This window comes from Ascidia mentula, chromosome 2 (genome assembly GCF_947561715.1).
Source record: "Ascidia mentula chromosome 2, kaAscMent1.1, whole genome shotgun sequence".
NCBI classification, from domain to species: domain Eukaryota; kingdom Metazoa; phylum Chordata; class Ascidiacea; order Phlebobranchia; family Ascidiidae; genus Ascidia; species Ascidia mentula.
Genome location: NC_138567.1, coordinates 12303827 through 12319358, shown reverse-complemented (window position 1 = coordinate 12319358; position 15532 = coordinate 12303827). Strand labels below are relative to the sequence as shown.

Here is a 15532-nt window from a genome sequence, read left to right as displayed (position 1 = left end):
CAGGTATGTGTAGATTAGCTGTTACGAATCCACGTCAACAAACATTATATCAGATAAAGTCGTTTAATTCTGGTTACTTTACGAGGATTTGTTAAATTGTAACTTACACAACACAAAACATTTTGTGTTGCAGAAGTCGTTGGTTGATCAGCGGGAGGATTGAAGACGAATCAGGCAGGGTTCGACAGACTAAAAATGGGAGCAAGGTTTGTAAGCTATTTAAATTCTCTACATGGTGAAAAATAGCCACATTTTTGTCGAAAAAACAACAAATAGGCATCATTTTTGCGCGGGAAAATAATGAACATCTAACTAAGCGCGGACATTTTAATTATTTAATGTTGTTGTTGCGTTGCAAAGTCTTACCATGGTTGGAGCTACGGTTTATAGAGTTAGGTTAAACTCGGTCTAGTCTGTGATCTAGTTAACAGGTCTCATTAACTTGCAAGATGTCTCTCGCTTCGCCAGTCGCATTGTGAGCTCGGGACGAAATTTTGGTCCGTCAATATCGCGCAAAAATGATGCCAGGTCACAATCCGACAGCTGGCTACCGGCCTTCGTAAGCGTTGGAAACAGACGGATCGGCTGGAGTGAACTAAGCGTGGTTTAAAGTATTTATATCCGAAATATGATTGAACCAGTCCGGGGATTAATTTTTTTTTTCCAAAAATGACAGTAAAACGCTTTGAATATAATTAAGTTTCATCATAAAATGTCGAGATTTGGCAAAAACTACTAAATATTTGTAGTAAGCGATTGAGTAACAAGCGGATGAGAATAAAGACAAAAAAGTAACAATAATTCATATAAAAATTCAGCCAAAAATTTTGGCCATTAGCAGTTAGCTTAAATAACCTCGCAGTGTTCCTTGAACATAAAGTTTGAAAACTGTACTAAAAGGCATGATGACGTCATTCCAAAAATTTCGAGAAACATATCATTGCAAGATATAAACCCTTTGTGTTTTTATCAGGTATTGGTTGAAGGTGGCTGGAATCCTGCTATCTTTCGTCGCGCTCGCTTCAACACAATATAAACCTGGCGAAAGTAAGTACTTGGTTACAAATCATAAGCTCGAAATTGATTAAATATATTGGTTAGTTTACAGAGTTTAATGAATTTTAAACCGATTTACGTTCATGTGTTTTGTGCAGGTTTCACTTGCGATGATGGGAAGAAGGTGTGGGCTGGATTGTTTTGTGATCATCGTCGCCCCATTTGCATGGACGGAAGTGATGAGAAACCGGCCAACTTTTCCACTTATCCTGAAAACCTTACCAGTCCTTACATGAGGTGCAAACAGTTAAATATGTTCCCTACATTTGTTGAATTGGTGCTGACCAACAAGTAGACGATGTTATCTGGGTTTCACTTTACTTGAAATAACCAATTTTGGACAGTTTATATTAAAGTCGGGTAAAACAAGACCGTTTCAAAACCCCACGCGTTCAGAAGTGTTTTTGCTTTTAATATTCAAGGGAAATGATGATTGCAAAACACTTCCACGTAACAATAATATTGTTGAGGTAAGTGGACAGTGGAAAGCGCAAAGTAAGGAAAGCTCTGTAGTATACTAAGAGTATACTATGGTTGGGCAATACAAAGAGGCAACGTTTTCTGCGTTTATTACCAGTATCAGATTTCCTCGCAGTGAAACATTTGTGGCGCAGAAAGAAATTTAAAATATTTTTGATATTGTTGTTGGTATTGACTATCATAACGCACGAAAAGTGGCCAACAAGTGTTGAAGATTTTTGCTTCTCTTATATACAAGCAAAGTGGAGCCAATAATATGAATTATGTGAGCTGCAGACAGATGGCCACTGTGTGTTTTTTATTCGGGCAAACTAATCCGCCACCACGAATATTACACAAAAAAGCAATGGAAACAGAAATAATATAAATGATGGCAAAAAAAAAGGAAAAAAAAGGAAAAAAATGTAACAAAAGAAAAAAGTGGGAGAAGAGTAAAGAGGATGGGAAAAAACGTTAGAAAAAGTTTTTCATTCGAAGGTCGTGTTATTTAGCTGTGGGGATTTAAAGGTTGGTTCAATGAAAGAAAGTTTGGGTGTTTTGGCGGTTTCCTGTATGCGGGGTTTGTAATATTGTTTTAATAGAGAAGTGAGAGGTCAGAAAAAATGGGGATGTTGACCGCGACGTAACAACCAATCCCTGCAGAGGCACCGAGATTTAGAGATGGGATGGGGCCGGAAGTCATACACACACGTTTGTAGAAAGAAGGCGCCATTGTCAAAAACAATAACAAAAGTACAATATATTGGATTATTAAAAACAGGTTGTGTTGAAGTCATTTGGTATTATTGCCTTATAGTTACACACAACCTTCTCTCTGGGCATTAGTTTATAACATGTGCTACATGTTTAACTAATCAATAAACACGGGCAGTTTGTGTTGTTACAACGGGATGGGCTTCATCCGGAGCTCAGTCGTCACAACGATTTGTTGAATGCAGTGTGCAACATAGACATTTGAGATGCTTGCTTGATGTTGCGTATGTAGTGTGGCAGTACAATGTTTTCTTCCGTTTGCGGAACCGCATTTCTGTAATGCCGTCGTTCCGCATGGTTGGCTTTGGGGTGGATGTGGCAACTTGTTGCGTGGGTGCTTCACTGAAGTTGTGGCGGTATCTTTTTTTACCACACCAGGATTTGGATGGTAAACGGGTCGGGTGTCTTTCGTTGGGACGAGCGAAGCTGGGCCCGCCTTTGAGGTCTTGCTCGTATCTACGGTTTGCGGTGGTTTTGCGCCTGCGTCTGCTGCCGCGTTTGCTACTGCTTTTCGTTCGTTGTAATATATCGAAAACTTTGGGCAGTCTTTCTTCACACAAAAATCGCACCGTTTCATTTGCCGATCATACATGACTTCAACTGTTTTTTTTCCAAGATGCAGGCTCTCGGGAATAGCGTTTTGGGCGAGTACTGATGCTTGCATTATCACTACTCTCTTCTTTCATAAGCTTGAAATGTTCGTTATTTTAGCTCAGGGTTAAAGTGGGCTTTAACAGTGAGGTTTTTGTGCGTTGCAAACGGATCAACCTCTTTCACACCACCGACCGAAACACTAAGCTGGAAAACTGACTTTACGTAATTTATTAGGCGGTTTTCTTGTGTAACTCCACAGATAGCGCTCGGGCTGCCCATTGGCAGCTCAACTCTCCTCTCAAAACTGGCTTTGTACAGTGGCTCCAGGAAGTCTATCAGAACAGCTCATCAAACGAGAAAGCGGAAAAAAGAAAACGTAAATTGGAAATCTTCACTACTTCGCGAGAGACTTTATATTTGCTTTGCTTTACAGAGTTCCAAACACGAATAACTACCTTATTCCAATAGTTTTCTTCCACCTTGTTTTATCCGTATGGATGTACCTAAGTTGGTGCCCAACGGATGACGGTGATTGAATTGTCCACAAAGTGGAAGTCTTTGCCTGACCGGATGGTCGGCAATATCGTCTACAACAGTCGCAAGAAGACGCACTGATAAGACCTTATAGGACGATACAATGGCCATCTGTCTGTAGCTCACAGAATTTACATTATTGGCTTCAATTTGCTTTCTGTTAGTTTTGTTCCAACCGATGCTACGCGAAATTATGGTAAAGTTGTACTTTGTGTATTGTTATTCATACATCAACTTTTAACCTCTGCATACACAAGTCGTGCATGAATAGTTTGGCATTAATCTGCTTTATTTAAAACCAAACTTAACATTCACAGAATATTAGCTATGCATGTTTAAGCACTTCCAAAAAAATATTTCGCGAAACTAATGTTGTGTGACAAAATATATTTTTACTTTTGATACAGTTGCGACAACAAGCATGACCACTACACGTTAAACAAAACATGCGCCCTAAGAGTGAAGGAGTTTTTCAAAGGAATGATCCAATGTGTTGGAAAAACTTATTGTAACTTTAGCTGTCCCTCCAACTTCCAGTGTCCTAATCCAACTTGTTGGAAGCGTTCGACTGTTTGTGATGACGATCCTTCCAATGACTGTCCAGCTTTCCAACACTGGAATAATGGTCATGGATTCAAATGTGTTCGGAATGGCAGGATCTGCAATCTTCCGCAAATGTTTCTATGGGACGGCATTGCCGATTGCGATGATAAATCTGATTTGTGTTACACCTCGGAGAATGGAGACCCCAGGTATTTCGTTTTTGATTGTTGTTGTTTTTTGCGTATGCGTACTTGTCAGCATTGTCGCAGACTCCCATCTTCCTCTGTGTTCCTTATCTTACTATATATCACGTTTTTTTAACGCCATTGGATCGTGTGTCTACGGACGTCACTCTTTGTATTGAAGTGAAAACGGACAAAAAAACAAAACGCTTGCAGAGTTGATTAAAGTTTCAGTCATATGAGCTTTGTTGTTTATATTAATGGTTAAAAATATTAAAAAAGAACGGCTTTAACTACTTGCTTCTGGCAAAATATTGCATCCATAAACAAATTTGTTATTGCAGAGATATTCGTACTGCTTCATCCTTAAACGAACGATTGTGTTTCCAATGCACAAATGACCCAATGATCATCTCAAGGTCAAGTGTTTGTAATGACGTCATAGATTGCCCTGATATGAGTGATGAATGCAATTGTAATGGGAAATTCCCTCAGCAGTGCAGCAATAGCAATAAAGGGTATTTTAGGTAGTTTTGAAAAGACCTTTTATTTCGTTAATGCAAATTACCTTTTAACTTTATTTAGTTCAAAACCACGTTGCTATTGTTTCGACAATAATGGAGTCTGTTACAACAACATAAACCAAACCAACAGTTAAGTGTGTGTGATGACGTTACCGACTGTCCCGATAAAAGTGACGAATGCTTTTGTCAACCTGGGAAAATCAAAGATTGTGGCAAGTTAATTTAGTAAGTGATAAAAAAAAAGTTTTTTTCTTTGAATTGAAACCATCGGTGGTGCTTATGTTGTACATTGTAGTGGTAAGGCAACGCAGCTCGGCCGGTAAATACAGGCGAAATATATCCAGACAACTCCAAACAAACGACTTGGGATTACTTGCAGGAATTGTTAAATCCAATCTAGACTGAATTAGAATACTAATTATGATATAAACACGAAAGAATCAAATATTTTCAGTGTTGATGAGAAAGTGAAGAACGACTGCCTAACAACAACAACAACAACCAACTACACACAGGAGAAGTGGTTGTGTTATGTAAGTGAGAATACAGTTTGGAAGAGGAGTCGCGTGAAAAGTAGAATTCGTCAAAAATGTCGAGCTAATTCTCGCTTTCGTTACAAATTTTATTTGTTCGTCAAGCTTATTTAGCTATTTTCTTTGTTTTTTACCTGGTTGATGTAAAAACTGCTGTCATGACGTATGTTGCTGTCGATGTGTCGTTGGACATTTTTAGGTGTCCCACATGGCCACTGTTACCTGACAAATTGAGTTTCTAAGCAAAAAGTTTACAGTAACTGGTTTGTCGCCACCGGATTCACAGATTTTGTGGCAGAGATATCTGTTTCAAAACTTACGAATGAAAAAACCTCATATAACAGCCACGAAATCCTACTAATAAAATATTCGTTAAAATTAATTACAAAAATTCCTTCCAACAATCGTTCGCACAAAAACATACCAGGAACCACGTGATGTGTTTTACACAGGAGCGGAGGATGGGGAGTTGGACGCTCGACAACAAACTTTTGTGCGATGGGAGGCGGGATTGCGGTGGTTGGATCTACAATCGTGACGCACGTCGAGACTTCTTCCACGATGAAATTCCTCAACTTTGCAAACATCGGAAACGCTGCGACACAAAAGACGGACTTCTCAACATTCCTATGTCCAAAGTGTGTGACGGTTTTATCGATTGCAAGGATGAAAGTGACGAATATCCAGAGGAATTGTGCACAAAGGAAGGAAGGTTCTACTGTCCAACGTTAAATGGAGCCAAAGTAAAGTTATTTCTTGTCAACAAATCCACAAAAATCTGAAAAGACCCTAATTGCAAGAGTTAGGGTAAAATCACTTCAAAGCTGTATGTTAACTATAAAAGGAAAATAGGTATCGGTGTCTGTTGTTCAGTATTGTTTGTCATACTGCCCTTTCTGATTCTTTCGCACAAGTTATCCACCGATACGTTTTAAGTATTCAATAGATTTCTGTGGCAGATTTCTGTCGACGAATCGGATGTTTGTGACCTCGTAATCAACTGCGATGATCAAAGTGACGAAACAAACTGCACAAAAGACGGAAGGTTTTATTGCGAGAACAAACAACCATTGTTCGTTAAGAAGGAGAAGGTAAACACATGATAGCAATCTGAAAAGTTCGGTTTCCTGTGGCAAAGATGTTTTAATTCCGTGCATGTTTCTATTGTAACCAAAATTGGTTGAGCGATCTCGAATTCCGACTAAAGTTATAAGGCGGTTCTAAAAAGAACTTCTACTTCTGTTCAAGTCATCAAAATTTCGTTTTACAATTGAAGAAAGACCTTTTCTCCACTCAGTTCCCCCTGCACTAACGGTTTACCGTCAGAACAAAAGTTGGGAGCCGAACTACAGAGGCGGCTACTTTCATAATTAACTAAAATGACGTCAGTATAAATAAAATTTTAAAAAAGCACCCAATGTTAAAATGACCAATACCAAACATTATTAGTTTAAGTGTGACCCACTGCACAAATCATGTTCTTTACACCTAACCACACAAGCACACCTCAACGTTTGCCACCAGATGAGAACTGCCAATTTACCAATTAATTTTCATTTGTCGCCAGCTTTCTGGCCAATTAGCCCGTCAAACGCCTTCCACGTACCCAAAACTACACATGCATATTGCGGTACACATTTTTTGTCCAATAGTTCCGTTGTTCCTCAATTACATGTAAGAGTAATTTCGCAATATGCAGTTTACGGACGCCAATACGACCAACTTACTAAACATTTTCCCAAACGAACTCCATGTAGAAATTTAATGGAGTCGGCGACTGCTCTGATTGGTCAGACGAGTGCCCAACAAATACAAAAGTGATCAACGAAAACATATTTTCATCACGATACGAGTTGATTGGAAACCCATTTCTACGAGCCATTGTGTGGATAATGGGGATGCTCGCCATTGCCGGAAATTTGGTAAATTTAACTAAGTTTGTTTTCGTTGCTCAATAAAAACATGTGTTCATATATTTCTTTAATTTGATTTGAGGTTGTCATGGTGATGGAAAGCAAAACGTTGGCGACGACAGAATCACAATCTGCTACATTTAGCACAAACCATCTGCTTGTTTTAAATTTATCCGTTTCCGATCTACTCATGGGAGTTTATCTGATCATGGTGGGCGCCGCTGGTATCAAATACTCCGGAAATTATTGTGCCAATGACCTTATTTGGAGATCAAGCGGAACTTGCACTATAATGGGGGTGGTGGTTTTGCTTTCAAGCGAAACATCGGTGTTTACAATGGTTCTGTTGACCATATTCCGACTGTATGCTGTGAGAAACGTAAGTGAAACAAATGTACTTGGTTGAACCGGTGACGTTCCTTTTTTAAAGTTTTCCCAACAACTTTCTCTGGAAGTCTTTTATCCCCGGAAAGGGGGTAAAGAAAGAGGGAGCAATTTCAGTCCGATGGGATTCGAACTGACAACTACATTCCTTGTCCCTCGAATTGAAAGGAACGCCAAACTTGCGAACTAATTGCTTTTAATGAAAACACGTTAATGTTCTGTTTTGTTTCAGCCCCTCGGTGCATCCTTGAAACCGATATTGAAAACAGTCATCCTTTCCATTATCCTCTCCTGGGCATTCTCGTTTACAATTGCTTTTATTCCACTCACAACTCAACTTCAACAATTGTTCGAAACTAAAGCTTGGATGAATGAGAATCCGTTTTTTGACAATGTTGCAGTCGACTTTTCTAGTAAGATATTGTCGTACATGTTGGTGGTGAAACCAGTTTCGAATAACACTAGCGTTGCGTTTACAGGCATGAATAACTTTATGAATCGATTTGTAACTTTCCAACACAACTTCACAACTACAAGCAACGATTCCCAAGTAATCAGCACTGCCCTCATGCGAGTGAATGATGCTAATTCCTGGTTGGATTTTATGCATATTCTTGAGGATTACAATTACACTGAGCTATTTGATATTTCTGGATATTTGGGGTTCGTTTTTATTCGCCCAAAATTTTCAATTATTTAGCCACAAAATTGTTTATGTGTAGATATTACAGCAACAGCAGTGTTTGCATCAGCAAACTGTATGTAACAACCAACGACAAGGCATGGGGATATTCAATCGCCATCATTACTCTTAACTTCCTGGCCTTCATGTTCGTGGCATTTGCGTACGTTTGGATTTACAAGAAGTCAACTTCCGGTACCAGGCAAGTGAACGAGAGACCAACAGATAAAAGAGCGGCAACACAAAACAAAGGTAAGCATATTTGCATTTGCAGACATATTATACCATTAACGCTGCTTGTTTCGGCAGAAATGCAAAAGAAAATCCTCCGATTAATAGTTACCGATTTTCTTTGCTGGGTTCCAATTTCCATCATGGCATTTGTAAACTTCGGTGGAGTCCCTATGCCTCCAGTGATATACGCTGTATCAGCAATCATACTGCTCCCCGTCAACAGCTCTCTGAATCCCCTCATCTACTCCAACGCCCCGAAACTACTTTATGATAGGGTCCGGGATGGCCTACGTGACGTTTTCAGGCTCCAACCACGGGAAGAGCGACAGGAAAATGTGATTGTGGTTTCCATCCGAGAAAATTTACATGTGGAAACTGCTCTGTAAATAAACCTTGTGCATCCTGTTTAGTTTAAAAATTGATATTTCAAGTGACATCTTTTAATTTACAAATCATGCTTTTTGGTTGTATTTTGTGGGTCTTCACTTTATGTGCCATAGTATGGGTCACGTGATGAGTTGGTCGGACTCGTCGTCCAGGTCACACGTCATCCGACACATGGACACTCTTATCATGTATGGGTTTTGGAACAGATGACATTAACTTGGGTAAAATCATTTTGGTCATAACAATGATGCGGGGACTTCCCTTGCTTCCAGTGACTTCCCTACTACATTTTGTCTCTGGATCAACTTTTACTTGTAAATATGATATTATGATGTTGGAAACATTCCATGCAATCAATTCATGGAATTCAAACTATCGACAGATGAAAATACAATCTGCTACATTCAAATATCACAAAAAAATTGAAAACACACCCTCAAAACCCCCTCTCACAAGCCTTGTACATAAACCTCGCCCTTGTATCATGGATAACATGGATATGTATGTTTTAATGCAAACAAGATGTCGTAAAATTCTTGGCAGGACAAACTCTCTGTCATAATTCACATTCCGTCGTTAACATTGCATCAAGTGTCCAGCAGCAGGAATTTTCGTTTAAAGGCTTTTTATTCGTACTGTCAATTTCAATAACGGCTGGTTCATTTGCGGCTAATTTCAACTTTTCAAAATTTAATCGTTTTGTTGAATGTTTGCTGATTGCAAACATTTTGTGCCAGTTGTTGTCGTTATCAATAAACACAGTGTTGAGAGGGTAAAATTGTCTTAAACTTGTGAATTCTGAAGAGATACAAGTTCCAATCACAGTTAATGAGTATTTTGAGGATTTTAAGGATTTCTACACCTGTTTGAGTTGTTTCTTGTCTAAAATTGTCGTATAGCAAAATAAAAACAGGTTTCCTCTTGTGTTTGATCGCTAAGCAATTACTCCCGTGTTTCGCCCTCAACACACCTCGACAAGCCACGGTATATCAACGTATATCACTACTTTTCGCAACCATAACGGAAAGGGGAGACCAAATTGCCGTAACAGAAATCTTTTTATAAGGATTGCCTATAAAACAAAGGTTGGTGGCATCCAGGACCAAACGAAGTTATTAAAATGTGTGACAGCAACGAGCAACGCTGTTTCAATGTTCCGTAGTTTCGTAATCTTTCTTCTGCTACGTTTGCGGCCAGTATTAGCGTTACGTGACGAAATTTTGGTCCGTTTGTATCACACAAAAGTTATGCCAGGTCACAATCTGACAGCTGGTTATAAACGGTCGCTTACAATACTTGCCGGGCCTTTGTAAGCGCTGGATGCCAGACAGATCGACTTGAGTAAACTAAGTGTGGTTTAAAGCGAATACCCACCGCTTTAAATATGCATGTTTTACCTCAAGAACACCCCGAGCCGTCCCATTTGGTATTGTGCGTTTTTCGTACCTACTTTAGAAACATTGAACCATCATAGTCTGCTCATGAAAACGTTGCTAGTATTTACAAGCAATGATGTAACGCTCAACCTCAGCAGGTTTAATACAACACATCATACACCTACACGCAACAAAAATATGCAGGCCGCCCTAACATCTTTCCAGCAGCCTATAGAAATAAACAAAGAGACACGAAAAACCCATGATACTCGAACACCCAAAACTCTCTCATAAATCTTATGTGAATCTGAAAAGAAATTGCAAGCGCATTGAAAGCGTTGCAGGTAAGTGTATAATGTTCTTAGTCAATATTAAACAGTTGAAGCACAAATATTTGTGAGTATTGGCCGTATCTGCTATGCGTGGGTTATTGCCATGTGACTAGTATGTCGTAACCGCAACGTAGGCGAACATTTTACTGTAAACGTAGGCGAACATAGTCTAACATTTATTTCGACAGGACTTAGTAAACTGATGCTGATGCGTATTGTTAAAATATTTTCTGAGAGCAATTGGATTCTGAGATCTGTGTTTTCCACTTACGTCTTGTGTTTAGATGGTTGACAGTGTAGGGGAAATATAAAAATAAACAAAGTTTTTGTGAGAATTGTGTAACTTTGAGTCAAAAATGAACAATAATAGTTACCAAATGGCCAACGTTTCGAATACTGATCAAAACGGTAAGTTCTTCAATATGGCGGTGAAGAATTTGTGTACATAAACGGTTTGCGTTGCAGTTTACGATGAACCACGGCAGATCGCTATGAACCATCCCAGAACAACGACAGAAACTGAAAACTTGTCAAAGTTCGGCGATGAAATTAAACAAAGTGTGAAGAACATGAAGCTGTTATTGGTGGGGTTGAATGTAATTATTCTGATTTTCATTGGAACAGGATTTGCTGTGGTAAGTAATATCCTGTTGAGAATCAATCAATTGTGAATGCTATTTCTTTTGTTTTCAGGTCTTAATGCAATTTGTTCAAGTTAGAAAAGGTATGTAGAAATATCGACATTATACCAATATAGATGGGGTAAATTATCGAAACAAACACAGTGTTAATGGTATACTTGCAGCATAAACCTACGCATATATAAAACACAAGCATCATAGTAAGAGTTACGCAAAAAAATTATTGATGAATCATCAACATACCAATTCTGAGTCACAATGACTTGTGATAAGCTGCAGACAGTGTACACTATTTCGTCCAATAAGGTCCATGTACCGTCTGATGACTTTTGCTTTGGCCCTGGCTGGTTGGTAAACTATAGGCAGGAGAAGTAGCCTATGAGCCTGGCTGGTTTGGCAGCCAGTACAGAGTCACAGTCACCCATTTATAAGGCATTATTGGTCAAAACAGTGTTCACACTGCTGCTCACAACTTAGTTTCATGGGTTTATGTGTTTTTTTGCAGATACGTCGATGAAATACGAAAGCATCACTCAAGACAACTTCCAAGCATTTCAAAACTCAGTCTCGCTACTTCGAGGTAATGTAACCAAAAAACTCCAGAACACTGTACCCTGTTTACAATTGTACTTGATCAACGCTTTTCTCTACACTGTGCAGTAAGACTAATTTTAATGATGACGTCACTCTCAACTTTTCATAACTACTGTCACATCACTAACCGGACAATGGCTCGTACTCGTTTATTTAGTTGTTGGATAGATCATGTTACTTAGCAACTTCAGAGCATTGATATTTGTTTTCAAAGCTTAGGGTTTAGAATGGCATGTTGGTCAATGCATACAAATATTGTTAATCTGCACATATTGTGTCATTGCAGATACGTTTATGAAGCTGGAAAACCGCACTCAAGAAGACATCGGAGCTTTGGACAATTCGTTGTCTTTAGTTCGAGGTAAAACAATTCACAATAGCGGAAATATATAATATATTTACCGTGAATTTTCACTAATAAAGGGACATTGAGAATCATAAGTTGTTTTCCAGATCAACTTCAAAATAATGAAAATACCACAATGGAAATTATTGAGACTTTGCAAACTTCTCTTATTGGAGTAGGGGGTAATAAAATTAATGTGTTGCTTATTCTAACAAAAACTGTCTTTCCCTAACCTATTGAGTGTATAGATCAACTTGGAACCTTTCAGGAATACATTACTAACAGCATAACATCTGTCGAAGGTAAATAAATTCGAAAATCAATCATTAATTTATAACACTGCAAACTAACTAAGTTAAAGAAACTATAAAACATCAAATTATTTCGGATATTCTAGCGTTACAGCGTCAGCTGATCACAATAGCATCAACCGGTACAGAAAATAGTGACACCATTACAAAAAATGATATGGAAAATAAATGGTGTTAATTTATGTCAAGTTTGTGTTTGTTAAAATGTTTTCGATGTTCGCAGGCAAGTGCATCAGTTTTCTAAACGACACTGTTCAGGACGTCGCAACATTACGGAATGTTTGGGGCGGTAGGTCTAACGATGTACAAACTATGTAAAGACAATGCTTTAAACTGTGTCACACCTGCTAATAAAACATATATCAATAGAAAAGCAGACAGGTGTACACACTGTTTTGACCAATAAGATCTCATTAATGCTTTTAGCTTTTCAGGTCTAAACAGTTTAGGTTTTAGACTATCGGATACCGCACAGTAGTTTGGCCATAGTGCGCTCCACACGGATCGTCTCTGTTGTTTGGTAACCAACTGACCGGAAGGCCAGCTACACTGATGAGATCTTACAGGTCGAAACAGTTTGCACACCTGTCTGCAGCTCTCATCGATTATTAAGGATCTTTGCACATATATATCAAACAACACGGCAAAATTATTAAACAGTGAAAAAAATTATGGATTTTTTCAAAAACCTATCGTTCTGATAAAAGGCGAATGGCAACTGGAGAGATACGTTCAAGCACTGAGCAAGGCTGCCAACCAAACTTTCCCAACTACAATTCCGAATTTTTACTGGTTTCGATACGATGGTGACACGAAAAGCATACGTGATGGCGGACGGGACATGTATGACATCGGGAATAAGGTACATATATTTTATGAAATATATCTTTGGGATGGCGCAGTTTTGGAGATGATTGCATTACTTCATGACTTTATATTGTGTTTCTTTTACAGTTACGAGTTTGGAAAGACAGCAGCCAACCAATTTCAATAGAATGTAACAACACGTACAGGTGGGTATAAAAATAGTTTAGAATTGTCTGAAAGGAGCACTAAGTTTTTGTTTATATGTACACAGTGCCAACGATGGATCTTTTCGTGTGACCTCCGTTGCCAAACATCCATTTGTCTTGGCCATGTTAAGCCAAAATCTAAACCAGCGAAGTGAAAAAAATCTTTTTATTGAGGTATTGTTGCATGATTTCCAGATCTTTTTTCAAACACTATCTTCGTACAGCTTTTTTGGATTTGGAAAGGCTGCTGGGATCACGATTCGCATGGTTACAGTAGTAGATATTGCACACAGTACTATCTTGATAAAATACGACTTCTCGTAGGAAATGACCTGGTTTTTGAGAAATTGGGCAAATTTAAACTTTCTCCAGTCTGCAAAACTGCATGCACGATCTAACATCGCGGACCAATATTTGTCATTATAGGAATCAGGAAACTTAGGAGCTGATGGAGGCGGAAGTTACGCAACTAACTTTGGTTCGTTCACGCAAGGTTCAATCTACTCATCATACAAGACTTATCAAGTGTATGGAGCATCCGACCCATCCATCATACAAATATTTCTAAGCATGTCAAGCACTGACGTAAGAAATAAGATAAAAGCTTCAAATCGTAACAATTGATTGATTGATTTGTATCAATTTGCTAGAACTTGAGAACCACAGGCAAACACCTGTTAGTTTAACACACTCAAATTACTATTGTCGGTTTTGAGCAGTAGGATAATTTTATCATGGAGAGAAAAACTAATATTTTTTTCAGCTGTTTGGCTCTACCGGAAGCAGCACTCTTTACTTTACTGACAACCACCCAGGTACACATTACACGAACAACACTGCAAGGCTTTCTGGTCGATTTACCAATCAATATTTCTGCTACATCCTCGCTTCGAGGTGGGTTACGTAAATAATACCATTGGCGTGTCAAGGGAATATGTAAATTGATGTTTGTTAGGTTGGGTTTATAGTTAAACGTATGAGATGCGTCTAAACGTTTTCTACTGTAGCGACTTTCTAAAATTATTCGAAACCTCCAAAGTATTTGGCTTCAATTTTAAGCTATGCACTGCATTGAATAATACCATGCGTTTGTAAATAAATCTTGCTTAATTTTCAAGAGTTTTTTTGTTTTAACAAGCGGTTCCATACATTTTGCCACAATATAACACGTTTTGCAAAAAAATGCTGAATTGCTAGTGGAAAGCAAAACTTTTACCTATGTTACGTTTTTGCGTGTTGTATAACATTCATGAAGATTTAATCAATGTTTTTGTTGCCATATACATATTACTTCTAAGCACAAATACGTGTGTTTGGTTCAGGTATCCATCCGACGACCGTATGAGTTCAAACAGCCTGCGAACAGCCATTGTGGAGCTGGTCAGGACCTTTCAAACACTCTACAGACCATAGCATGCACACGCACAGCAGCCTTTGGTCCATATGCCAACGGTGGACAATTCAACAACTATGACTGATGATTAAAAAATTTTTTTACTTCATCTACTAGAAAAGATATTGTCGTATCCCAAAGTCAAAATGGGTATCACCGAATATTTCACAAAAAATTTATACCAATAATTTGTTTCACATTTAACGCCATAACGCTCACCTTACCGGTAGTGTTTAAAAGTCCTCGACAAACATTGATTTCTCTTATTCTTACGATTGTAGGCTTAAATAGTTTACCTATTTCCGTAAATCGCTTTACCTTGTATAATAAACCTGGGTAAACGCAGTTTCCTGCATTCTTGTATATATTTTTGCAATATTTTCTCGTTTATATATGCCTGAGAACAAAAATAAAACTTCTATATAACCTTGCATTATATTTTATGGGCAATCTCTATCGTTTCTCTTAGGTTTAAAACCTGCAACACCACTATCATGTTACACGAATCGTTTCACACTCAACACTGCTTTGAAACGTTTATCAAATTTATGCTTTCCAGAAATCAAAACAGTTTGCAGGAGCCTTTATTTTGCTGGCTTCATGTCTTTTTTTGATTGTCTCTTGACAAAAACGCAAATGAAGCAACGAATTAACAATTATTCAAATGTTGAAAGCAAAGACAAAGGTGGAAATCTTGTGTTTTGTCCGTTGTCCTCGGTCGTATGTG

General features: G+C 38.4%; 3 protein-coding genes across 4 annotated transcripts; all 3 read left to right on the top strand.

Moving 5' to 3' along the window:
- The first annotated feature begins 68 nt into the window (after window positions 1-68).
- Window positions 69-4783, top strand: LOC145890140 (uncharacterized). Its single transcript, XM_082981175.1, has 5 exons — window positions 69-206; window positions 974-1047; window positions 1155-1293; window positions 3825-3925; window positions 4728-4783. The coding sequence occupies exons 1-5, from the start codon at window positions 196-198 to the stop codon at window positions 4781-4783; spliced, it is 381 nt and encodes a 126-aa protein (XP_082837301.1). The 5' UTR covers window positions 69-195.
- Window positions 4784-5126: 343 nt separating this feature from the next.
- On the top strand, window positions 5127-8842 carry LOC145889543 (relaxin receptor 2-like). Its single transcript, XM_082980519.1, has 9 exons — window positions 5127-5199; window positions 5652-5942; window positions 6159-6290; window positions 6957-7121; window positions 7195-7491; window positions 7729-7909; window positions 7976-8159; window positions 8219-8430; window positions 8488-8842. Exons 2-9 carry the CDS (start codon window positions 5661-5663, stop codon window positions 8796-8798), a joined length of 1764 nt encoding a protein of 587 aa, XP_082836645.1. The 5' UTR covers window positions 5127-5199; window positions 5652-5660; the 3' UTR covers window positions 8799-8842.
- Window positions 8843-10789: 1947 nt separating this feature from the next.
- LOC145889680 (uncharacterized) lies at window positions 10790-15153 on the top strand. Of its 2 annotated transcripts, none has more exons than XM_082980677.1 (14): window positions 10790-10915; window positions 10973-11142; window positions 11201-11231; window positions 11654-11728; window positions 12029-12103; window positions 12196-12270; window positions 12337-12390; window positions 12623-12688; window positions 13107-13261; window positions 13354-13412; window positions 13478-13586; window positions 13839-13939; window positions 14176-14306; window positions 14735-15153. In XM_082980677.1, the coding sequence occupies exons 1-14, from the start codon at window positions 10864-10866 to the stop codon at window positions 14755-14757; spliced, it is 1176 nt and encodes a 391-aa protein (XP_082836803.1). In that variant the 5' UTR covers window positions 10790-10863; the 3' UTR covers window positions 14758-15153. The 2 variants fall into 2 exon arrangements, with proteins under 2 accessions (XP_082836803.1, XP_082836802.1); XM_082980676.1 differs by having other exon boundaries at window positions 13839-13997.
- The last annotated feature ends 379 nt before the right edge of the window (window positions 15154-15532 follow it).

Bases quoted from the DNA above. Each gene is read 5' to 3' on its own strand.
- LOC145890140 (XM_082981175.1), top strand. The intron at 1,048-1,154 runs GTAAGTACTTGG...TGTTTTGTGCAG, and splicing joins ACAATATAAACCTGGCGAAA to GTTTCACTTGCGATGATGGG. The intron at 3,926-4,727 runs GTAACTTTAGCT...AACTTTATTTAG, and splicing joins ATGTGTTGGAAAAACTTATT to TTCAAAACCACGTTGCTATT.
- LOC145889543 (XM_082980519.1), top strand. From the start codon at position 5,661: ATGGGGAGTTGGACGCTCGACAACAAACTTTTGTGCGATGGGAGGCGG. The intron at 5,943-6,158 runs GTAAAGTTATTT...TTTCTGTGGCAG, and splicing joins CAACGTTAAATGGAGCCAAA to ATTTCTGTCGACGAATCGGA. The intron at 8,431-8,487 runs GTAAGCATATTT...TTGTTTCGGCAG, and splicing joins AGCGGCAACACAAAACAAAG to AAATGCAAAAGAAAATCCTC.
- LOC145889680 (XM_082980676.1), top strand. From the start codon at position 10,864: ATGAACAATAATAGTTACCAAATGGCCAACGTTTCGAATACTGATCAA. The intron at 12,689-13,106 runs GTAGGTCTAACG...TTCTGATAAAAG, and splicing joins ATTACGGAATGTTTGGGGCG to GCGAATGGCAACTGGAGAGA. The intron at 13,262-13,353 runs GTACATATATTT...TTTCTTTTACAG, and splicing joins TGTATGACATCGGGAATAAG to TTACGAGTTTGGAAAGACAG.